At 43.6% G+C, this 22,913-nt stretch overlaps 1 protein-coding gene across 1 annotated transcript in view; it reads right to left on the bottom strand.

The window, feature by feature from the left end:
• Nucleotides 1–22,913, bottom strand: part of CCDC6 (coiled-coil domain containing 6) — a 124,474-nt gene that overhangs the window by 7,290 nt on the left and 94,271 nt on the right. Inside the window, exons 4-7 of the mRNA XM_047762169.1 lie at nucleotides 19,917–20,020; nucleotides 17,236–17,396; nucleotides 10,532–10,688; nucleotides 7,342–7,442 (exon numbers count right to left, since the gene is read on the bottom strand). Of these exons, the coding sequence (XP_047618125.1) occupies nucleotides 7,342–7,442; nucleotides 10,532–10,688; nucleotides 17,236–17,396; nucleotides 19,917–20,020 (523 nt within the window). The remainder of the gene's footprint in view (nucleotides 1–7,341; nucleotides 7,443–10,531; nucleotides 10,689–17,235; nucleotides 17,397–19,916; nucleotides 20,021–22,913) is intronic.

Here is a 22,913-nt window from a genome sequence, read left to right on the forward strand (position 1 = left end):
TTACACAATGGAGGTTTGGGGCAAAGCAAAAGTGTTTGCCAGGCAAGTGTTCATTTATTGGTTATCACAGGGACTTTTTGTTCCATTGGAAGGAAGGAACAGAGGTTTTCTTTAAGAGGCTTTGGGGAATACAACCCTAATTCCATTTCTTAAGAAAGTCATGAAATTTAAGAGAAAAGCTTGGAAAGTAGATCCTTATCTCCAGATAGAAAAGTTCAGGGGTTCAGTTCATAATAAAAAATAGCTAAGATCAAGCCCATGGTCTAGTATTCCAAGGTTAATTATATGAGTATGTTAAACTGCTAATCAAGAATCTTCAAAGACTCCCTATTGCCTATCTAAAGAAAAGGAAAAAAAAAAAAATCTCTCCTCTGGCTGTTGGAAATTTGTCCTGAGGTTCCAGGTCAGTGATTCTCAATACTGAGGGTCAATGTCCTCATCCAACCTCAAACCCAATGAATTGGAATTTACAAGGAGCAGGGCCCCAGGGCAAACGATGATAAGAACCAGAGTGACCTTATCACTCTTGATTCCGACCTCCACGTCTCAGTCCATACGGTGCCCTTTGCCTGGCATGCCTTTGCTTTGCTATAGGACTTGGTTCTTTTTTCTCCCCATGTCAATCAGTCTTTTTTTTTTTTTAAATATATTTGTTCATTTGTTTCTTTCTGGGCTGCACCTGTAGCATGTATAAGTTCCCCAGCCAGGGATCAAATCTGATCTGCAACTGTGGCAATGCCAGATCCTTAACCTACTGCACTGGGCCAGGGATTGAACTGGCCACCACTGAGACAAGCTAGATCATTAACCCACTGCACCACAGCGGGAACTCCCCATCAGCATTTGAAGGGGCAAAGAGCCCAGACTCTAGAGCCGAATGCCGTGTTACTTGGACTCTAGTTCTGCCACTGATTGAGTGTACCAGTGATCCCTGAGCTGTAAAACAGGATTACCACAGTGACCTCATGAGTGAAATGAGCGCCTGGCACAAGGTAAGGGCTCAGTAAGTTTCAGCTCATTAACCTCCCCTTCGAGGTCCATCTCAAAAGCTCTCCAAGCTGGAGGCTCTCTTCTCTTTGAACGTCTTTTAAAACTATTTAGCTTTCTTAATAGTAACTTTTAATTTTATCATAACTCTTTGAGATAGTTTATGATTCATAACAAGTTGCAAAAATGCTGCAGGGTCCTTGCATATCCTTCCCCAGCTTCCTCCAATGATAGTTTACATCATCACAGCACAACATCAAAACAGGAAAACTGACACTGGTCCAAAACAAGTGACTAAGGTCCAGACTGTATTTGGATTTCATCAGTTTTTAATGCACTGTGTGTGTGTGTGTGTGTACAGCTCAATGCAATTTTATCACATGGGTAGATTCAAGTAATTATCACCACAATCAGGACACAGAATTGTTACAAAACCATAAAGTAATTCCCTTGTGTTGGTCACTTTAATAGGCACACCTTCCTTTTCTAATCCTAACCACTGGCAACAATGGATCTATTCTCCATCACTGTAATTTTGTCACTGAGAGAATGTTACAGAAATGAAATCACATAGTATATATATATAAGCCTTTTAGATTAGTTTTTCGTTCCCTGTGATGCATCCAAATTATTGTATCAAGTTAATTCCTTTTTAATACTGGGCAATACGTCATTGAGTGGATGTACCACTTCTTAACTTTTTAAGTGATATAAAATACATAAAACTCACTACACTTGGCCTTGTATTAAGAGTTTCTTATTTCTCATGTTTCTCCCCCTACTTCCCTAGGCCCTCTTGTTGATTATAAGCTCTTAGAGGCCAGAAACTATGCCTTCCTTTAAGTTCTAATCATCATGTGTCTGACTCTCTGGCCCAGGAATATAAATAAGGATAAGAATCCCCAAAAATCTAGGTGGAAATTACCTCCTGAATAGATTATGACGCTATGAAGCTATTCTTGTAATAAACTGCTCTTAATCCAATACAGAAATGCAGTAACTAAAGTAAAAATTTTAAGATATACTTCACTGTCCACAAGCTCAAGACTGTAAATTTTTAAATGATTCATTAAAAGCAATACATGACCAACCCCCCCTCCAAAATACTAAGCAAAATGAAACAAGATACAAAGCGCACAATCCATAGAAAACCAGCTGCCTTAAAGAAAACTGCAAAGGGTGGTGGGGCTAGGGAAGAAGGGACACTTGAAAATACTAAAATATTAACACTGTCTTTGGATAAAAGGATTCTGGCTGACTTTTTTTCTCCTGCTTCTTACCCTTCTAACTGACCCCAAACTTCCTCTAATAAATCTTTGCTATAAAAAAAAACATTGTAGAACCAAACTAAAGGCAGACACTTTCTGTTGCTCTGAAGATTACTTTTTAATTAATTTATTTTTGTGGCCACACCTGAGGAATACAGAGGTTCCCAGGCCAGGGATCAAACACGAGCAACACCAATAACTAGAGCTGCAGCAGTGACAACATCAGATCCTTAAACTGCCGAGCCACCAGGGAACTCCTGGAGATTATTTTAGTTCCACAAAACATACATAAAAACACTGTCTCTGTAAAAATCCATACATGAGAGATACGATGTCGTCTCAAACACTCCCTGATCTGGCTCAGTCCCCATCCCTCCATCAAGCTGCTCTTGCCAAGGCTGGCAGTACTCTCCTGCTGCCAATCGCATTGCTGTTCTCCACTCCTCATTGCACTTGACCTTGGAGCAACGAGCAACAGAGTGGACCGCTCCTTCTTGCTGGCATGCTTTGTCTTAATTTCAGTGACACTGGATACTGGTTTTCCTTTCCTTCCTTGGTAGCCACTTCCCAATCTCCTTTGCCAGGTTTCCTCCTGCACTTGACCTCAAAATATCAGTCTCTTCAGGATCAGATGGGAAGGTTTTCTCTTCTTCCTCTACCTTCCAGGACTAGGTGATCTCATCTGTTTCAGGAGCTTCTTTCAAAATAAATCTCCTAGCTGTCAATAGCTTCAAGTTTACAGATGAATAGTAAAAACAGTAGAGATAGTTCCTGCATACCCCACACTCAGACCCCTTATTTTTTTTCCTTTTTTTTTTTTAATGGCCGCACTTGCAGCATAGGGGGATCGATCAAACCTACACCTCCACAGCAATCCAAGCTGCTGCAGTTGGACAGATCCCCTATTATTACCTTCTGATGCTAGTATAATACATTTGTCACAATGGATAAACCAATACTGATACATTATTATTAACTCCACTCCACACTTTATCTGGATTTCCTGAGGTTTTTCCTAATGTCCTCTTCCTGTTTCAGGAACCCGGTTAGGATACCACGTTATATTTAGCTGTCATGTCTCCTCAGGCACCTCCTGGCTGAGAGAGTTCCTCAAATTTCCTTGTTTTTGATGACCTTGTCAGTTTTAAGGGTCTTCATCAGGTATTTTACAGACAGACAGAAGATCAATTGTCTGATGTTCTCCACGCGGTTAGACGAGGGTTACCGGTTTGGGGAGGAAGACCTCAGAGGTCAAGTGGCCCTTCTCAGCACATCCTATCTAGGGTACACACCACTCACGTGACTGGCCACTGTCCATGCTGACCTTGATTACCTGGCTGAGGCAGCATCTGCCAAGTTTCTCTTCTGTAAAGGTACTCTTTCCCCTCCTTTTCACACTGTATTCTTTGGAAGGAAGTCTCTAAGCACAGCTCACACTTAAAGGGCGGGGAGCTAGTTCCACTTCCTTAAGGATAGAATAGCTACATAAATTCTTTGGAATTCCTCTGTGTGGGAGATTTTTCTCTTTTCCCTTGTTTATTTATGTATTCAGTCATTTATATCAGTGTGAACAGATGGATATTTATCTTTGGGTTATGATCTAATATTACTTACTTCATTGTTCAAATGGTTCCAGCTCTGGTCTTTGGGAGCTCTTTCATTTAGCTTCTGTGTTTTTGGACATACCATCACCCGTGTTTTTTTTTTGTTTTTTTTCTCCCGGCGTCTCCTTACTTTCTGACATTAGCAAATTGTCCAGTACATCTTGTATATTCCCTGCCCCAGCCCTAGAAACACCCATTTCTCCAAGGAGCCCTACTTCTTTTCGTTGGAGACTGAAATTAGAAACCAAGATCTGGAAGTCTCTGTTGCGGCTCATGGGTTAAGAACCCAACACAATAGCCATGAGGATGCGTATTCAATTCCTGGCCTCGCTCAGTGGGTTAAGGATCCAACAATGCTGTGAGCTGTGGTGTAGGTCGCAGATGCAGCTCCAATTCGGCGTTGCTGTGGCTGTGGCACAGGCCAGCAGCTGCAGCTCTGATTTGACCCCTGGCCTGGGAACTTCCATATGCCGTAGGTGCGGCTGTAAAAAAGAAAAAAAGAAACCAAGATCTGGGCAGTGAGTGTGCTTGTTGCTAGTGGAGTGTAGACCCTTTTTAAAACTTCATTATTCCCCATGCCTGATGTATGCACATGAAAATACGCTGAGGATGTCTTTTCCTTAGGCTGCATAAATTGGTGAACTACCTGCAAAGTAATTGTTGAAAAAATAATCTTGTCTGTCCCCCTATATAATCCACATATAAGCAAGAAGGGGATTTTCTTAAATTCTAGGAAACATACCTTTCAATCAAGTTGTGATATATATATATATATATATTTTCTACACACACACATACATATATATGGAATATATATTAATGTTCCAACAAGTTGGTGAAAATGCAAGATTGCCAACGTTAATCAGAAATGGTAAGGGAGGAAGAAGAGCCAAAATGCTTAAAATGGAAATGAAAACTATACAAAGAGCATAATTCCACTAAAGAAGTGGTTAGATATTCTTAATACTGAGAACCACAAATTCTTTCAGTAAAAACTAAAGTGAAAAGAAAACTTGAAAATCCAGATTTTGCTAATGTATTATGCATGTGATGGACTAGATTAGGAGTAATTTGACTGCCAAAAAGGGGATTAAAATCTACTCTGATGATACTACAGAACTTAAAATAGGATATGAATGTTCTCACTTAGACTGGCTTTAAGAAGAACCTAGGTGTTACTTATTATGATGTAGTTTAAAGGAAAACCAAGCATCTTGTCCACACAAGCAGGCCCCATATTATAGGAATGGAGCATTGGAAGCCAAAATTCTGTACATGGAATAAAATCTTCCTGCAGAGTTATTTGTTACCATAGAAATTAATATTCCCAACCAAGGTCTCATGTTTGTTTTTTCTTTCTTCAATGACCACAAGACTATATTTAATGAATTGGAATTGACACGCCTTTAGATTTCAATAAATCAAACAGAACATTAAATTACACTTAATATATCAGCATCACTATCTATGAAAGCCCCCTCTTTCTTGCTTCTTCCTAACTCATGACTTCCTTTTACAGCAATAAATCAGGAGGCAAAGAAGACTTTCATCTTAATAATGAAAGGCCAAGCAATACTGGGGGAAAACTGAGAGGCAGCAAGGGGGAGAGGCTCCTGGAGAGACCAAAAGGCCACCACAGAGCAGGAGAAACAGATTCAGGATCATGCTTTGGGCAAGAACAAGTGATGATTGTGCTGCTGATCCTTTTGGTTTGCAAACAGCCCCTCTTTACTCTGTCAGCCGCCAGAGGGATATGCTGGCCCCAAGTGCACCAAAGCTGCCACACTCTGCGGTGAACTTTTAAAAAACTACCTTCTTAGAAAACCAGAAAGTCACAGCAGCACAATGCTGGGCTGGATGCTAAACTCACAAAACCAAGCCATGTTTACCTCCCGCCATCTCTGCAACTTGCAATACTGCAGCGTTTCCTCTTTACCAACCTGATGGGCCCCCCCTTCCACCCCCAACTCCCGTGTCTATGACAACCGCCAAAACGAGATGTCACCCTAACCTAAAGCTGTTTTACTGTCCCAAACCACAACATCTTCATGGCTGCCATCCTTCTAAACCGTCACCTCACTTTATTCTGCTGTGAAACTGCTCCTCCACCCCTCCCCCCATCACTTTTTCCCCCCCGGCTCTGCTGAAAATCTGTTTACCAGTGAACACAAGAAGATCAGCCTGGACACTCAAGTCACAAGACACACTCCCTTGGCTGGCTCCCTCTTCTCTCCTCCCTCCCCTCCTGTCGCCAAACCCCTCAATTCCCTACCTCCTTCTTCCCTGCTGGATCATTTACTTGCCCTCCTGGCCTGAAAGCCCCATGCTGTGCTGGGACCAAGCCAGAGACCCTGGGGAGAGAGTTTTCGGGCTCAAATAAAGACAAGCATGCCTTTGAGGGAAAGGCTTCTGAGGTACACAGCCAGAGGCAGCAGTAAAGCCAGTTCCTCCTCGAATGGTCTGCCCACTACAGCCAAGGCCCACTCGCCCAGCCCGGGAAATATCAGGTGGCTCGAGCTCGAAAAACACAGGCTTTGGACACAAGATAGGCCCTGCCTCGCCATTTCCCGGCCACAGGACCAGCAGCTAAGGAACCTCTCCATCACTGCTTCCTCAACTTTAACATGATGCCTGCATTATTCTGAGGATGAAAAAAAAGTGAGATAATGCACAGAGAACATAATGTGAGAACCCAAAAAAGATATGCCAGGATGCATCTTGGAAATCTACACAAGGTTTCTGTCAGTCCATTGGTACTTAAAATCATAGTCAAAGACAGTCTTTTGAAAAAGGTTTTTTACATTTACTTTTTTTAGCATCGAAGAAAACTAAAGAAAACCACCAGCTGGCACTATAGCATTTACGCTTAAAAATTTCAAGCTAAGGAGTTCCCGTCGTGGCGCAGTGGTTAATGAATCCGTCTAGGAACCATGAGGTTGCGGGTTCGGTCCCTGCCCTTGCTCAGTGGGTTAAGGATCCGGCGTTGCTGTGAGCTGTGGGTGTAGGTCGCAGACGCGGCTCGGATCCTGCGTTGCTCTGGCGTAGGCTAGCAGCTACAGCTCCAATTAGACCCCTAGCCTGGGAACCTCCATATGCCACGGGAGCGGCCCAAGAAACGGCAAAAAGACAAAAAAAAAAAAATTCAAGCTAAGACTCAGTCATGATAGTTTTGATCATTTTTGATATGTTTGGAAAACACATGACCATCCTCTGTTGGTAAGATTTGTATATGCTACAAGGAAACATATTCAGGGATGCCTACCTCTTTAAGACAATTTTTTGAAAAAATTTTTGGCTGTACTTACAGCATGCAGAAGTTCCCAGGCCAGCGCTCGAGCCTGTGCCACAGCAGCAACCTGAGCCACTGCAGTGACCATGCCAGATCCTTGATCCACGGAGCCACTACAGAAATCCATGCCTATTAGATACCTATTAAACACAGCAGAAAGTAGGCACAGAGCTGCCCAAGACCATGTACTCACCAGGCGATATGGGCCTGCTCGAACTCGGAGAAGGTGTGTAAGGGATCGGGCTAGACACAGTGCGAGGTCTTAATCCTTGGGCAGACATCTCGTTAAAATACCTAGGAGGAGAGGAGAAAATGGTGAGAGCCACCTATATGCCAACAGTTCTTTAAAAAAGCTTCTAGGAGGGAGTTCCCATTGTGGTGTAGTGGAAATGAATCCAACTAGCATGGATGAGAGTTCGAACCCTGGCCTTGCTCAGTGGGACAGGGATCTGGCATTGTTGGGAGTGGTGTAGGTCATAGACACGGCTCAGATCCCATGTGGCTGTGGCTGTGGCCAACAGCTGTAGGTCTGATTTGACCTCTAGCCTGGAAAATTCCATACGCCGCCACCTGTGGCCCTGAAAAGCAAAAAAAAAAAAAAAAAAAAAGCTCCTAGGAGAAAATGTTGGGGGTTCCCATCTTGGGGGCAAACTCCTGAATGTTTAGGAAGCTGTAGCTAGGAGCCTTGTATCATACAGACCCCAGAGCCACCCAGCCCCACTGCTCAGCCAAGCTCTCCCCAGGGGCATAGGTGAAGGAACCTGAGGTGCTTCTGCTCAGGATGGAGGCCTGGTGACAGAGCTCCGTCACACAACAGAGAGCCAGACTTTTCTCCATCACACAACAGTGACACAGAACTTTACCTCCAGTGTCCCAAGAAGACACATCCACATTCTGGGGCTAGGTATAAACTGTTACTTGACAGGCAAACCCAGACGAGCCCTCTGAGATTTAAGTTGTAGAATTAAAGCTTAAAGATATGTGTTCCCCTGAACCAGTGTCAATCGTTTACAAGGCAGACCATGCTCAACAAGCAGCCAGGCATTTGAATGTAATAAAAGACATGTGGGCCGAGCACCCACGGCAGGGTCACGCTGAGCCATCTGACTTCTCCTGGATTCGGAAATCACATCAGATCTCATTCTGTGGGCAAGTGCAGAGAGATGACCAGGAGGAATTTCTGCCTGAGAGGCTCCCTAAGAAGCGATCCTTCCCAGGCCTTACAGTCAAAGGAAGGAACGGACACGTGTGCAGGCATTTTTCTCCCTGGGACATCTCAGCTCTGATATTCAATCAGTTCATGTGAGGACCTTGAACATGGCCATTTCGACACTGGCTCATTCAACTCAAAGAAAACCAGGCTCCCCAGTCTGGCATGCACCTCTTGGTGCTCTCCCTACCACAAATTCTTCCTACTCTATTCCGTGTAGCCCACAGCAGCGCCTCCAGGCTGGACCTCTTGTATCCTACAGCCAGCTAAGACGGCCCCTTGGCCTTTTAGCTTTAGACGCTTACAGATGTCTCACATGGCTATTTCTTTCTCCCAAGTGTTACATCATCGTTCCCAGTAGGCAGCTGTACTCTGACTGGGATAATCTGACCTACACAGGTAAGGCAGGTTTACCTTCTTGTGGCTCAGCAGATTAAGTACCTGGCATTGACACTGTAGCAGCTTGGGTCACTGCTGTGGTATGGGTTTGAGCCCTGGCCCAGGAACTTCAGTATGCTGCACATGGCCCCCAATCAATCAGTCAACCAATCAAGACAATCAGTCAACCATAATTCAGTGAATGAAGGACTCAGAGGTGTGCTTAGGACACTATCTGCCTCACCAATGTGGAATTTAGTTTTGCTATTACAAAATCATGTCACCCAGCTCCTTTTTCATCTCAACCTATTATCCTTTTATCTTGTATTATTTTTCTCTTTTTACTATTCGTTTTTGGCTTCCTATGCATTTTTACTCAAGTCCATGCCAAATAAAAATTTTCTAGGATTAAAAAAAGGGGGTGGGGTAAGGCAAACCTTATGGAGTGAATACCAACTCAGGAAAAAAAAAAATTATCTGGAAGTCTGAGGTAGCTTAAGGGCTGTCACCACAGTCAGAAGAAACTGTCCCTCAGAGTGTATCTTACTCAAAGTCAAGCACAGGGTGCTGTATGTGTTAATACATAGTCTGCTCTGTATCTTAAGGTAGTTAATAAAGTAGTTAATAAGTTATCTGGTATTGTAGCTGATGTTCCCAAATGGTTCAGAAGATTTCAGAAAGAATGAGACACTATAAGAGAAACAGACCAATGACATGCAGACTTAAGGATGATAGTTTTATAACAGAAACTGCTGAGACTCATCTTTATTCTTTTCAAATGAGGGAGATATTTTAAATAGGGTGATCTGTTAGTCTGTTTTTATAAAATCTTTTAAATTAAAAAAAATAAATCTTCGTTATAGAAAATCTTGCGTTTTTCATGCCATGAGAATACGGCTGTCCATAGCAGATTAATCAAAGCCATGCTAGTCCTCTGGCTCTACTTAATAAAGAACACAAGAGGGCTGGTCGACTAATGCTACCCACATGTTTGCAAACAGCACGTTTTGGCCTCAGCAGCCAGTACTTGTCATCACAGCCACTGGCAGCCCTGGTCTGAGACACTGGCGGCCCAGGCCTGTTGGATGGTACTTATTTTAGCAATCACCTCACTCCCAAGTCCAGAGGAGGAGAGGCGAGGGGGTGTGGTGGGGGGAGGGGGGGGAGAAAGGAAAATGTGGGTGAGAGAGAAAGGAGACATTTCCTCTAGTTTATCCAAAGGCTGACTCTCTTATTCTAGCCCCTTTCTCAGTGGGATAATGAGGGTACTTGATGTTGACTCTTGAGCAGATTAATGCACTCCATCTGCTTTATTTTTGTAGAATAGCTGCAAAAAGACTGCAAAGTTACCAAGTATGTTAAAGCAAAGCCTCTAGCTTTCAAGAGCCTCCACTATCTCTGGCAGATTCTTTCGCCCCACAGGGCTGTACCATGCACGGCCTATTTATCTGCATCTATGACTTCAGATGCTCCCATGCTCTAAATAGACAGAGCACAGGGTTGGACCAGATCAACTCAGTGACAAGTGCAGATGCTGCCTCTCCACCCGTAACCCACCTCCTTTTCTCTGCCACCAAGTCATTTTGGAAAGGCAATTTTTTTCCTGTCTCTTGTATTTAGGGGAAACAGTTAATCTTTTTTCCCACTCTCAGCATCTACTGTAGGACAACAGCATTCGTCATCATGCTAAATCACTCTTCCAGTCATCTCCTGCCACATCTCTCAGGCTGTGAAGAGAAGCTGGAGCCTGGGTTTTGGTTGCTGTCTCCACAAGGCCCACTGTGCCTGCACGCACCTTTCGTCGTCCATCTCTAAGCTGGACTCGCTCTCGGAGAGCTGCCGACAGAGGGCCTCCCTTCTTTCCATCTCCCTCTGCAGCTTTCTCTGCAGCCTCAAGTTCTCTTCCCTCATGTGACGCTCCTCCTCCAGGTACTGTGCCATCTTCTCAGAATCTGAAAAGCCAGAGTTTTCAATGAAACCACGGTCTGTGCCAGCATGCATCCCCCAACCGCTAAAAAGACAGTGGTCCAGCTCCCGTCTAGGCCACCAATCCAGGGTTGAGAGGTGGTCGCTCTCACTCTCCCACACACAGAGGAGACCTGGATTTCAAGTTCATCCCAAGCGCCATGGTTGATCAATGATTTGCATTGAGAGAAAAAAAAAAGAAAAGAAAAGTAGTGCTGGGAGATTAGGCACCTTTGATCCTACTGCCTTGCCTTCTACAGCACTTTCCATGGAGGAGGGGATCCTGGAGCTGCAGCCAAGTCTGGACTGAATGGCTACCAAAGTTCTGCCTACACTTCCAGAGCTGAGAGGGGAGGAGGTTGAGGGGAGGAAACAGACTCATCCCACGGGCTTCCCTCCAGACACAGTGGGCTAGGTCACCTATGAGACACCCACAGGTCATACTTGTTAGCACCCCCAGTAACACCATGGAGAGGGGGGCACACAGAAAACCAGTATGATTAACACGCGACATAACAATTACAAGTCTTCTGATAAAACTAGAAACTGACTGGAGTTCCCAACGTGGTGCAGCGGAAATGAATCCGACTAGTAACCATGAGGTTGTGGGTTCGAACCCTGGTCTTACTCAGTGGGTTAAGGATCTCGTGTTGCTAGTGAGCTATGGTGTAGGCTGCAGACATGGCTTGAATCTGACACTGCTGTGGCCAATGGCTACAGCTATAATTTGACCTCTAGCCTGGGAACCTCCATATGCCATGCGTCCAATCCTAACCCCGCCCCCCCCCCAAAAAAAGAAAAGAAAAATTAAAAAAGAAACTTTAATTAAAAAAAAAAAAAAAACTTTCCAGTTGTGGATCAGTGGGTTAAGAACCCAACTAGTATCCATGAAGATGTGGGTTTGATCCCTGGCCTTGCTCAGTGGGTTAAGGATCAGGCATTGCCATGGCTGTGGCATAGGCTGGGAGCTGCAGCTCCAATTCAAACCCTAGCCTGGGAACTTACATATGCCACAAGTGCAGCCCTTAAAAAAACAAACAAACAAACAAACAAAAAACCTCTAAAAACTGACTTAGTACACTACATCAATATTTCAAATTCATCTATTTTGGGTGCATGTGTTACTCTGCTTCCATGAAGTATGCAGTCTTTGGAGAAAGCAGGTTAACACCCACATGCAGCCAGGCTCTTGGGATGGCATCTTGCTTATGACAAAGATCACTTCCTCAGGCTGCCCCCTCTGTGGCTCTGCTCCAGGGCCAGCCAGAGCTGACCAGCCCCAGGGCTAGACGATGGACCCAGGCTAAGTCAGCCAGATTATCTTTCCCAGGAATCTGAAATGTGGAGCTGATATCTTCCCAGGGCTCTGGAATCTCCTTCGGCTGAGCTGCCTGGGGCCACTGTAACCCCTGTCCTTATGAGTGACTCTGTGCAGGATTCTGTGGCATGACCAGACCCTGCCAATCAAATGTAAAGCATGACCCTCCCTCCCTTTTCTGGTTTACTTGAGACAGAATGTATCGTTACTAAGTAACCAAAATAACCTTAATACAAACCTGAGTGTCTATCCAACTTCCTGTGTCCTGCTTTTTCCCTGTCTCTGCCAATGAACTTGGGAAAAGCAAAAATCTCCATCTACTTCTCTTTTCTAAAAAACTGCTACAAGTTCAGAGTGGACATAAACATCCCTAAGAGACCTTCTTCCAGGATACTGGCCATGTTTTCAGCCCAGTACAAGTTTAAGAAGGAAGGAAGGAGCTGAATGCCACTGACTATTTCTCTCCCACAAACTGACCCTATTTCAACTCCCAACTCTCTCCCCTTAGTTTCAGCTTTAAGCGCCTCTATGGAGGTCTGGCATTTTAGCAAGTAGCAACTCTCAATAAGCACTCACTGATTTCCAACAGCATCATTACAGAATATAGAAAAGTTCTTGACTACCCTTATTTTTAGACATTAAAATGCAAATACCAAAATTATTAAACACTATTATGTGCACCAAACACTAAACCCTTCAGCCGTTTTCAATATATCCAGGAAACCCTGCTGTCTAATCCAGATGTCAAAAATCTTTAATTGAAGGCATGCTGGGGAAATAATTACAAAGTACACTTTTAATATAAATGATTTAAATGATTTCATCCCAAACATGTACATGTAAGTGGGCAGAATTTTTTGCTTGCTCTACAGGAAGCACTACCTTGGCCTATTGAGAGTATTTACTGTTTCTACAACTAGAAGGGCAGTGATCAGAGCAACATGCCTTGCTCTTTCATAAATAGGAAAGCGTCATAGAATTGAGGATTCATAAGGCTTCAAGAATAATTCTTTTTTTTTCTTGCTTTTTTTTTTTTAGGGCCAGACTTGCAGCATATGGAAGTTCCTATGTCTAGTCACTTATGATAGAGCATGATATTGTGAGAAAAAAGAATGTATACATGTATGTGTAACTGGGTCACCGTGCTTTACAGTAGAAAAAGAAATGTATTAACAATTAATTACAATTAAAAAATAACAATTAATTACAATTAAAAAAAAAAAAAGAAGTTCCTAGGCTAGGGGTCAAATCAGAGCTGTAGCTGTCAGCCTATGCCACAGCAACACAGGACCCAAGCTGTGTCTGTGACCTACACCACAGCTCACAGCAACGCTGGACCCTTAACCCACTGAGCAAGGCCAGGGATGGAAAGTGCAACCTCATGGTTACTAATCGGATTCATTTCTGCTGTGCCACAACGGAAACTCACAAAATAATTCTTTAAGTAGTTCCCATTGTGGCTCAGCGGGTTAAGAACCCAACTAGAATCCATGAGGATGCAGGTTTGATCCCTGGCTTCACTCAGTGGGTTAAGGACCTGGTGTTGCCACAAGCTGCAGTGTAGGTGGCACATGTGACTCAGATCTCGTGTTGCTGTTGCTGTTGCTGTGGCTGTGGTGCAGGCTGGCAGCTGCAGCTCTGATTCAACTTCTAGCCTGGGAACTTCCGTATGCTATAGGTGCAGCCCTAAAAAAAAATTATTAAAAAAAAAGTATAATAGGAGTTCCTGTCGTGGCTCAGTGGTTAACGAATCTGACTAGGAACCATGAGGTTTCAGGTTTGACTCCTGGACTCACTCAGTGGGTTAAGGATCTGGCGTTACCATGAGCTGTGCTGCAGGTCATGGTAACGCCAGACAGGGCTCGGATCCTGCGTTGCTGTCCTGTGGTGTAGGCCGGCAGCTACAGCTCCAATTAGACCCCTAGCTTAGGAACCTCCATATGCTGCAGGCCTAGAAAAGACAAAAAAAAAAAAAAAGAATAAAGAAAATGGCAACCCTTAGCATCTGGAGAAACCAGCAGGGGGATCCTTAAACGATAAGCTGTAGACCAGAATGTGAATGACCAGGAGTGATGGCTGACCAGCTTCCCAGCAGCTTAGCAATTAGCCCAGAAGCCAGAGGCAGAGAGAAGGCACCAGGCCTGCAGCCTCTGTGCCTTAGGGACCAGGCACAGATGGCTGACACCAGGGCATTCCTTGGGTGCCCTCTGCTGGCACGCCGCCGCACTGATTTCAAGGGACGGGATTTAATCCCAGGAGTCATCTTCTTCCTCCCACCCAGAGCTTTCTAGGACTCAGGGGCTTCAGCTTATATTTCCCCTGCCTTCAGCCATCTCACAACATTCAGTCAAAGAGTGTTAACTGCGGGTGACTTTCAGGTAGTCTCCAAGAGACAGTTCCAGGGCATCCAAAGGGTGGCTGTATATTTCTCATGCCCTTTCAAGTTTATGGGTAAAATATACTGATGCCAGACCTCACCACAATTAAGTCAGAATCCCAGAGGATGAAGCCTCTCCACTGGGGACTCTAATGCTCAACCAGCATTGAAGACTATTGGGAGAGAGGTTCAAGTTTAGACCTAGCTGGGCTAGGGGGATAGGGGCCAACTGCCCCAGGAGCTTTCAAAGGGGACCAGTTACCTGATCTGAGGAGGCAGAGACAGGTGGAGGAGGAAAGTCACTCATTCATCCTCAAAACGCAACCCAAACCCACGGTGCACAGTGCAGTGCAATGTGCTACTGCTTCAGTGTGGCCTTCCTTATCCTTGCAAAAACCCAAACAGCACTAAAACAGGTGCCTGTCTCCATATCTTCAGTCTCTCCAAAGACCAAATAACGCAGTAGGGAGATGCTACTTCTTCCCAAATTTCTCCTAAAAATGTTGTCTGGGGAACAAGAAGGTAAGTATAGAAAAGAAAGAAAAAATAGAAACCAACAGCCCTGGAAAGAGTTCAGAAAGTTGCTGAAAAGACCTGTGCTTGTCCAACAGCAAAAACTCAAAAAACATCCCAACCCAGAGTTCCTGCTGTGGCCCAACAGGATCAGTGGCATCGCTGGAGTGTTGGGATGCAGGTTGGATCCCCGGTCTGGCACGGTGGGTTAAGCAATCAGTATTGTCGCAGGTGCAGCTGGAACCCGATCCCTGACCTGGGAACTCCATAGTCTTCAGGGCAGCCAAAAAAAAAAAAAAAACCTCAAAATATCCCAACCTAAAACAACTAGTATTTGATTTGTTTTCACTGAATGTGGACAAGCCTCAGAGGCTGGAAAAGCAAGGAAACAGATTCTCCCTTAGAATCTTTTATAGCCTTTTATAAGGAACCAGCCTGGCTGACACCTTGATTTCAGTGCAGGGGGACTATTTTGAAGCCAGACCTCCCAAAACTATAATCAATCTGTGTTGTTTGGAGTTACCAAGTTTGTGCTCATTTGTTAGAGCAGCAATAGGAACCTAACACACTATATTTCTTCCTTCTTTTTCTTCCTCTCTTTTTTCTTTTTGGCCACACCTGCAGCATGCAGAAGTTCCCTGGTTAGGGGAAGAATCCGCATAACAGCAATGACCCAAGTCAGATCCTGAACCCACCAGGCCACCAGGGAACTCCTAACACACTAGTTCTTAAAGGCTCCTAGGCTGACTCTGACGCCTTCATCCCAGATGCACTCATGGACTAGAATGTGCAATGATGAACTTCAGGGAAGAAAAGGTAAGAATTAGTGAAATTTTAAATGCACACGCTATCTCAGCAAATCCATGTCCTGGAACTTATCCTGACAGTGTTCTTGCACAGGAATCCCATATGTGGACAGAGATGTTCACTGTGGTTGCAGTATCCCAGAACAAAAGGGTCTGTTGGTAGAGTTGAGTTAAATAAATTACAGTATATCCACATAATCAAATATCACACAGCCTTTAAAAAAGGGAGTAAGGCAGCTCTGTAGGTATTGGCAGGGAAAAAACTGTAAGATATAGTAAGTGAAAAGAGAAAAATGCAAAAGACTATGTACATTGTGCTACTATTTGTACACAAGAAGTCTACACCCCCCCCCCAATAATATATTAAAAATGTGTTAATTGTGAGAACTAGGGGGCTGGGGATCAGAGGTGAAGGTAGGACTTACTTTTTCCATGTAAACCTTTCACTGTATTATCAACACAAATTTGAACAGCCTAAAAGCCAAAACAGCAGAAATCCAAGCAAATGCACAGTGAGTGACCTAATCGGGTCCAGCAATCTAGTTCCTTTGATTTTTAAAAATAAAAAGTAATCAATTTCAAAAGTATTTATTCTTCAAGTACCATGAACAATCATCAGGTGAGGCCCAGTTTTGGCAGTAAGGAAGATAAACATTGTTCTCTGCCTTAATTCTCCCAAAGGACAGGGTGGTCTCTTCCTGGCTCCATCCCCTGAACTGCTTCTGTGAGCACAGTCCAGGAGATGAACTCCTGGGAGAAGGTTAGAAATGGCACGTGTGATTCTGGACCCTCCTAAAATGATATGCTGTTTTCTGGAATTATTCTAAAGTTATTTGCCCTGCCCTACTATAACTTTTTAAATCCAACTAGTAACCATGAGGTTGCGGGTTCGATCCCTGGCCTCCCTCGGTGGGTTAAGGAACTGGCGTTTCTGTGAACTGTGGTGTAGGTTGCAGACGCGGCTCGGATCTGGCATTGCTGTGGCTCTGGTGTAGGCCAGCAGCAAGAGCTCTGATTAGACCCCTAGCCTGGGAACCTCCATATGCCGTGGGTGCGGCCCTAAAAGAACAAAAGACTAAAATAAAACAAAAATCACCTATTCCAGGAGTTCCTGCTGCGGCTCGGGGGATTGAGGACCTGGTGTTGGCTCTGTGAGGATGCGGGTTTGATCCCTGGCGTCACTCACTAGGTTAAGGAACCATCATCGTTGCCACAAGCCAAAGTGTAGGTTGCAAATGCAGCTCAGATGTGGCATTGCTGTGGCTGTGGCGTAGGCCTCAGCTGCAGCTCCAATATGACCCCTGGCCTGGGAATTTCCACATGCCACGGGTGAGGCCCTAAAAAGAAAAAAAAAAAACCATCTACGCCAGGATGGCAGACTTATATACATGTGTACTGGCAATGGAATATAATATGAATTCAATTTATACAAATTCAATGGTAAATAATTGGTAGAACCCTGTAGGTGGTAAGTGGATTAGTTCTTTGGACAGACAGTCAGGGACACCAAGGCTACGTACGCTGTAGCTGGGCAGCTCTCAGTTGCTTCTTCAGCCTCTCCACTTCATTCTTTAGAAACCTGATGTGTCGCATCATGTTTTCTGGAGAGTCGATCTCCATGGAGATGTCTCTAGGCGATGGGGGAGCTGAGACCGGCTGATCTAATTTCTCCTGCAGGATTCTTCATTGAAAAGAAAAATTCCAACAATGAGAAACAGGTTGCCTTTAAAAGACAGAATAACAAATGCTAGCTGGGAGGTTTGTTTTAATAGCATGTGCCTGTTAAATGGCCAAAATTCACTGAATTGTTTAACTCCTCTGTCCATTTTCCATCCACTTCTGGTCACCCTTATGGGATATTCAGATCAAAGAGCAGAGCTGAAGGAGCTGCCTTCCTTTTTTTTTGCCTTTTATATCACTACTGGTCATGAAGCATTACTGAACAAGTCTCTAACACTGGCTTTTCTTTTTTTTTTAACGGTCACACCTGCAGCATATGGAAGTTCCTGGGTCAGGGTTTGAATTGGCACTGCAGCTGCAGGACTACGTCACAGCCACAGTAACACTAGATCTGAGCTGCATCTTCGATCTAAGCCTCAGCTTGGCGGCAATGCCAGATCCTTGATCCACTGGGCGAGGCCAGGGACCAACACACATCCTGTTGGACACTATGTCAGGCTCTTAAACCCTCTGAGCCACAATGGGAACTCCTCTAACACTGGCTTCTGAGCATTGTGCTGGAGATAAAATGGGCAAGCAATGTCCCACTGACTAAACGTTCCATGCTTTGGGTTTGAGGCTGTGGGGCTACTGAGGGAATTTTACTCTCAATGCTTTCAGCTGAAATTTACAAACTACAGACTATCACTCTCGTTGGAGGATAGCATCATATAAAGAGACCCACTTCTAAACTTCCCTCCTGAAAAATGAATCTTGAGTCTCCTGGTGGCTCAGTGGGTTAAGGGTCCTGCGTTGTCACTGCTACGCCTCAGATTTGATCCCTGGTCCAGGAACGTCTGCATGCCAAGGTGTGGCCAAAATACAACAACAACAACAACAAAAACTAACCCCAAGTTCATGGCAAACTGGACTGAAGCCCCTTTGGTTCAGTAAAGGTGAGAAGATTTAAAATAACAAAAATAAAAAATTTATTGGGTTAATAATTGATGGTGCCACCTTCTCTACCAATTATCATTAGTTTGAAGCACCTAAAACATTAATATTCTACAAAATAACAGTGTCATACTGTTCAGTGCAATAATTTGGTACTTAAATATATAAAACCTCCAAGTGGCTTTCTGCAAAGGAAGACAGACTGGCAATGGATCTCTAAAAACTGCTGGGAAGCTTTTGGTTTAGTTTGGTTTTGAACTTTTTAACCTTTGAGTTTATCCACGTGCAAACTGTGAATTACCGTCAGGCCTGGCCTTCTGAGAAAGCTAGTATGTTAAATATGGTAATGGTCCCTACATTTATTACATAAACAGCTTCTTCTGATTCAGTTTATTCATACCACAATGAGGCAAAACATAGCTGATTCAACTACTACTTGAATAATTTCCTATAAAGGCATCTTGAATTTTCATTTTTCTTAAAGCGTGTGGTACGATTCTATTTTGCAAATCTTAAGATGAACTCAATTTATGGATGTTCATCCAAACCAAAGACCTATGGCAAAATGGCTTTGGTTAGCAAATAAAAGGTCCTGGTAAAGTAAATTCGTGAACATTTTCAAGGAACACCCTTTCCACACATACACACGTTCTGCCTACAGAACCTCCTCACCACTACTGGATCCCTGCCCTACCAGCCCTAAAGAACACAGTATTTAAATCTAAGGGCCTGAATGGATCTTGCACGAAGGGTTCAAGAAATGTGTGCTGCTGAGTATTTCATATCCATGTATGCACATTTAACACCAAGAACCCTAATTTTAAATACGCACAAGTCTTTCTTTACAGTAAGTCTTAAAACACATAGGTGATAATTTTTCTATTAAAATTCCAGTCTTCCTAATGAAGTACATTCTAGAGATGTATGATAATTCACACAACATAGCTCCTAGTCTAAGTACTTCAGAAAATAACTGGGGGAGGAGTTGCTGTTGTGGTTCAGCAGTAACAAACCCGACTGGTATCCATGAGGATGTGGGTTTGACCCTGGCCTTGCTCAGTGGATTAAGGATCTGGCATCACAGTGAACTGTGGTGTAGGTTGCAGATGCAGCTCAGATCTGGTGTTCATGTGGCTGTGGTGTAGGCCGGCAGCTGTAGACCCCTAGCCTGGAAACTTCCATTATGCCTCACATGTGGCCCTAAGGAAAAAAAAAAAGCAGAAAATAACTGGGGAAGCCATCTCAGTAAGGTAAAACACTGAAACTGCTACCATCCTCCAGAACAATAATAATAATAATAATGAGGCAAACAACAGCTCCTTAATTAATTTTTTTCATAACCTTTAACACCAAATGAAGAGAAATTCTACTGGGACAGTAAGAGAGAAACAAAGAAGTGGCTAATATGAAGATAGGCTTTCAGCAGTTCAGAAGGCTTTCAACATTTTTTTCACTTGTCAAATTAAAATAATGTGCATTAACCAAGGAATTAAATATCTACTGTTATTCCTCAGTCACACCCAGCACAGTATCTGCTGCCCCTACCACCCAACACATACACAATACTGAACAGCAAGACTAAACAAACCGCTTTTCAGCTTCAAGTTTATCCATCCTTTTCCAGAGACGATTAACTAGTGCTTCCTGTTCTTGTTCGAGGGTGTTTTCAAGGTCGATCTTCTCTCGTCTCAACTAAAGGAGAAAAAAAAAGTTCTACTGAGAATTGCTGGCCACTTAAATTTGGTTCATTAGATTTTTTGATTGGACTGTTAGGACCCCTTTCCATGGAGAAAACTGCAAATAAATGGCCAATTTCCTGGCACAGTTACATTAAGTGCACATAGTTCTTAAACTCTGAGAAACCAAGACAGGTTCATTCTTTGATGTTAAAGCTTAACTGCTCCCTGGTACTCAAATCACAGTGGTTGTTTCAACATTTATTCAAGGCACATGGAAAGTCTTCCTTAAGGAGGGTTTGAGAAGTTCTGCTTTATCAGTTGAACCAGGGCTTATCTGGGTTTGTTCCCCTAGTCCTGCATGTGGTACAACGTTAAATCAGAAAGTTTCTAGGTTCTATTACCTTTTCCATCATAACTCAAACACCTGAAGACAATTCTACATAGTGGCGAATGGGTGCACATAAATTTGTACTAAGTTACAAAAATAGGCATAAAAAGGATAAACACGAAATTCACAATACTGGTTAACTTCGGAGAGGTAGAGGAAAAAGAAAATTGGATTTGGGGAAAGGCAGGTGTTGTAGAGGGAAGCCCAAACTGCATTCTACTTCATAAAAAGCAGCAATACGGGAAGCAATTAATTTAATCACTTCATATAGAACAATATGCAGATACTGGGAACGATGCCAGATCCTGGGTTAATAGGATGTAGCAGAAACCAAGGAGTCCAAAATGTATACCCCTCAGGAAAGTAACATTTGAGTGGGCTTCAAGACAGTAAACAAAATAAAGGACAAACTTTGGTAGAGAGTGACAGAGATATGAAGAAAAAGAGGGCTGGTGAGGGAGACAGAAAGTGCAATGATAAATATATTTCATAGCGACAGGTAGAGGGAATGTGTTATATTATTCTTTGTACTTGCCTATGTGCTTGAGCTATTAAGTAATTTTAATTAAAAAAAAAAGTTTTTACTTTAACTTTTTTTTTTGGCTGCCCCTATGGCACATGGAATATTTGGGGCTAGGGATTGAATCCAAGCTGTAGCTTGGACCTACGCCACAGCCGTGTCAACAATGGATCCTTAATCCACTGCACCAGCTGGGGATCAAACCTGAGACTCCTGCAGTGACCTGAGCCACTATAGAGAAAACACAAGACGCTGGACCAGCTGTACCACAGTGGGAACTCCTAATAGGAATCTTTTTTAAAAGAGAAAAAGGTTATGTTAAGGCCCCCGATGCTGTCTCTCCAAAACCAAAAGCAATTTATCTTTTCAATCACTAACACTCTTTGATTGCACAGCTACAAAGATGTCAAAGTAGCAGAGTTTCTATTTCTTTAGCAGTTACAGAGGCAAGTTCCTCATTGATCAAAGATACTTATATTTACAGTAAAGTGAAACCAATATCATGGACAAAATATAGTCTTTTAAAGCAACCAAAGCAGACCTTATACAGCAAGGGAATAAGCCAAGATCACACAACCACCTGAAAAAAAAAAAAAGAACAGCTTCAAGATATTTTCTTTGCATGGGGCAAGGGAGTCAGAATATGTTGGAAGTATTGTGTGCTGTGAAGCTGGGAGTGGGCTGATGCACAAATGCTCCTCAAGATGTTAAACACAGTCCCTGCCCACAGCAAGGAAGGGAAGCCCAGAACACTTCATACCTCCTGTGACACTTCATGATCCCTGGTGCTAATCACATTGTGGCCAAGCTTTGAAGTACAATTCAGTTTGTTTAAAGGAAGATAATTCCAAGGCATTCACCCTTTAAGGACCCTAGTCCCATGTTCAACTAAAGCATGATAGAGGGTACCTGGTAGGCAAGAAAAAAATTCAAGCAAGGCATCATGTCATAACAGAGATGCCTAGCAGAGAAACTTAGGCCCAAGGACTTTTAATTTTAGAATAATCATGCACCATGATAATCAATAACCCTGAAAAGCAAAATCAGAACAAAGCTATCTTTACCCATATATAATTTACTTGGCATGTGGCTTTAGGCAGGTATGCACCTGCCCTCATCTATGAAATGAGAAGGTTGGCCTCAATGACCTCTGAGGTCCCTTTGAGGGCCAACCCTTCTATTATCATCCTTTGTCAATCTCAACATAGCAGCTGTTTTCAGTCTGAGCTAGCTCAGTTAGATTTTTAGAGCTGGAAGCAGCAAGGTAAATCATCTGAATCCACACTTTCATTTTATTTATTTACTTATTTTTTGTCTTTTGGGGCTGCCCTTGCAACACATGGAGGTCCCCAGGCTAGGTAGGGGTTGAAGGAGAGCTATAGCACCGGCCTACACCACAGCCACAGAAGCGCTAGATCCAAGCTGTGTCTGCGACCTACACCATATCTCATGGTGACACCAGATCTTTAACCCACTGAGCAAGGCCAGGGATCGAACCTGCGTCCTCATGGATGCTAGTCAGATTCGTTTCCACTGAGCCATGTCGGGAACTCCCAACCTTTCATTTTAGAGCTGAGGAAACCACTAGCCTGGGAGATGGCAGAACACAGGAAAAGTGAAACCACAGGAACAGGAATGGCTATTGGTCACCTTGGTGGCCAAAAGCTGAGTCCTGGCCAGCCAGCAAGTATAGAAGATCTTGAGGAGAAAGTAGGATTTGGGGTATGCTACCCAGTAATTCTTGGGAGTAGTGGAGTAGGGGGTGGCCTAGTGACTTTGAGAGAATGCAGAAACAACTAAGAGAGCAGAAGAAACAGGAGCTGAAAATGAACATGAATCTCAGCTCTTTTCTGGCACCTGTTGGCAAAACTACCAGCTATCCATTTACTGCCCACTTTGGCGAACCAAGGCTTCCAGGGGTGAAACTTGGGTTTGCTATACCACTATGCTCCACTACTTTATTTCCATGAAGCAGGAATCACAGGAAGCCCCAGAGCA

Source organism: Phacochoerus africanus, chromosome 15, assembly GCF_016906955.1.
Source record: "Phacochoerus africanus isolate WHEZ1 chromosome 15, ROS_Pafr_v1, whole genome shotgun sequence".
Classification (NCBI taxonomy): domain Eukaryota; kingdom Metazoa; phylum Chordata; class Mammalia; order Artiodactyla; family Suidae; genus Phacochoerus; species Phacochoerus africanus.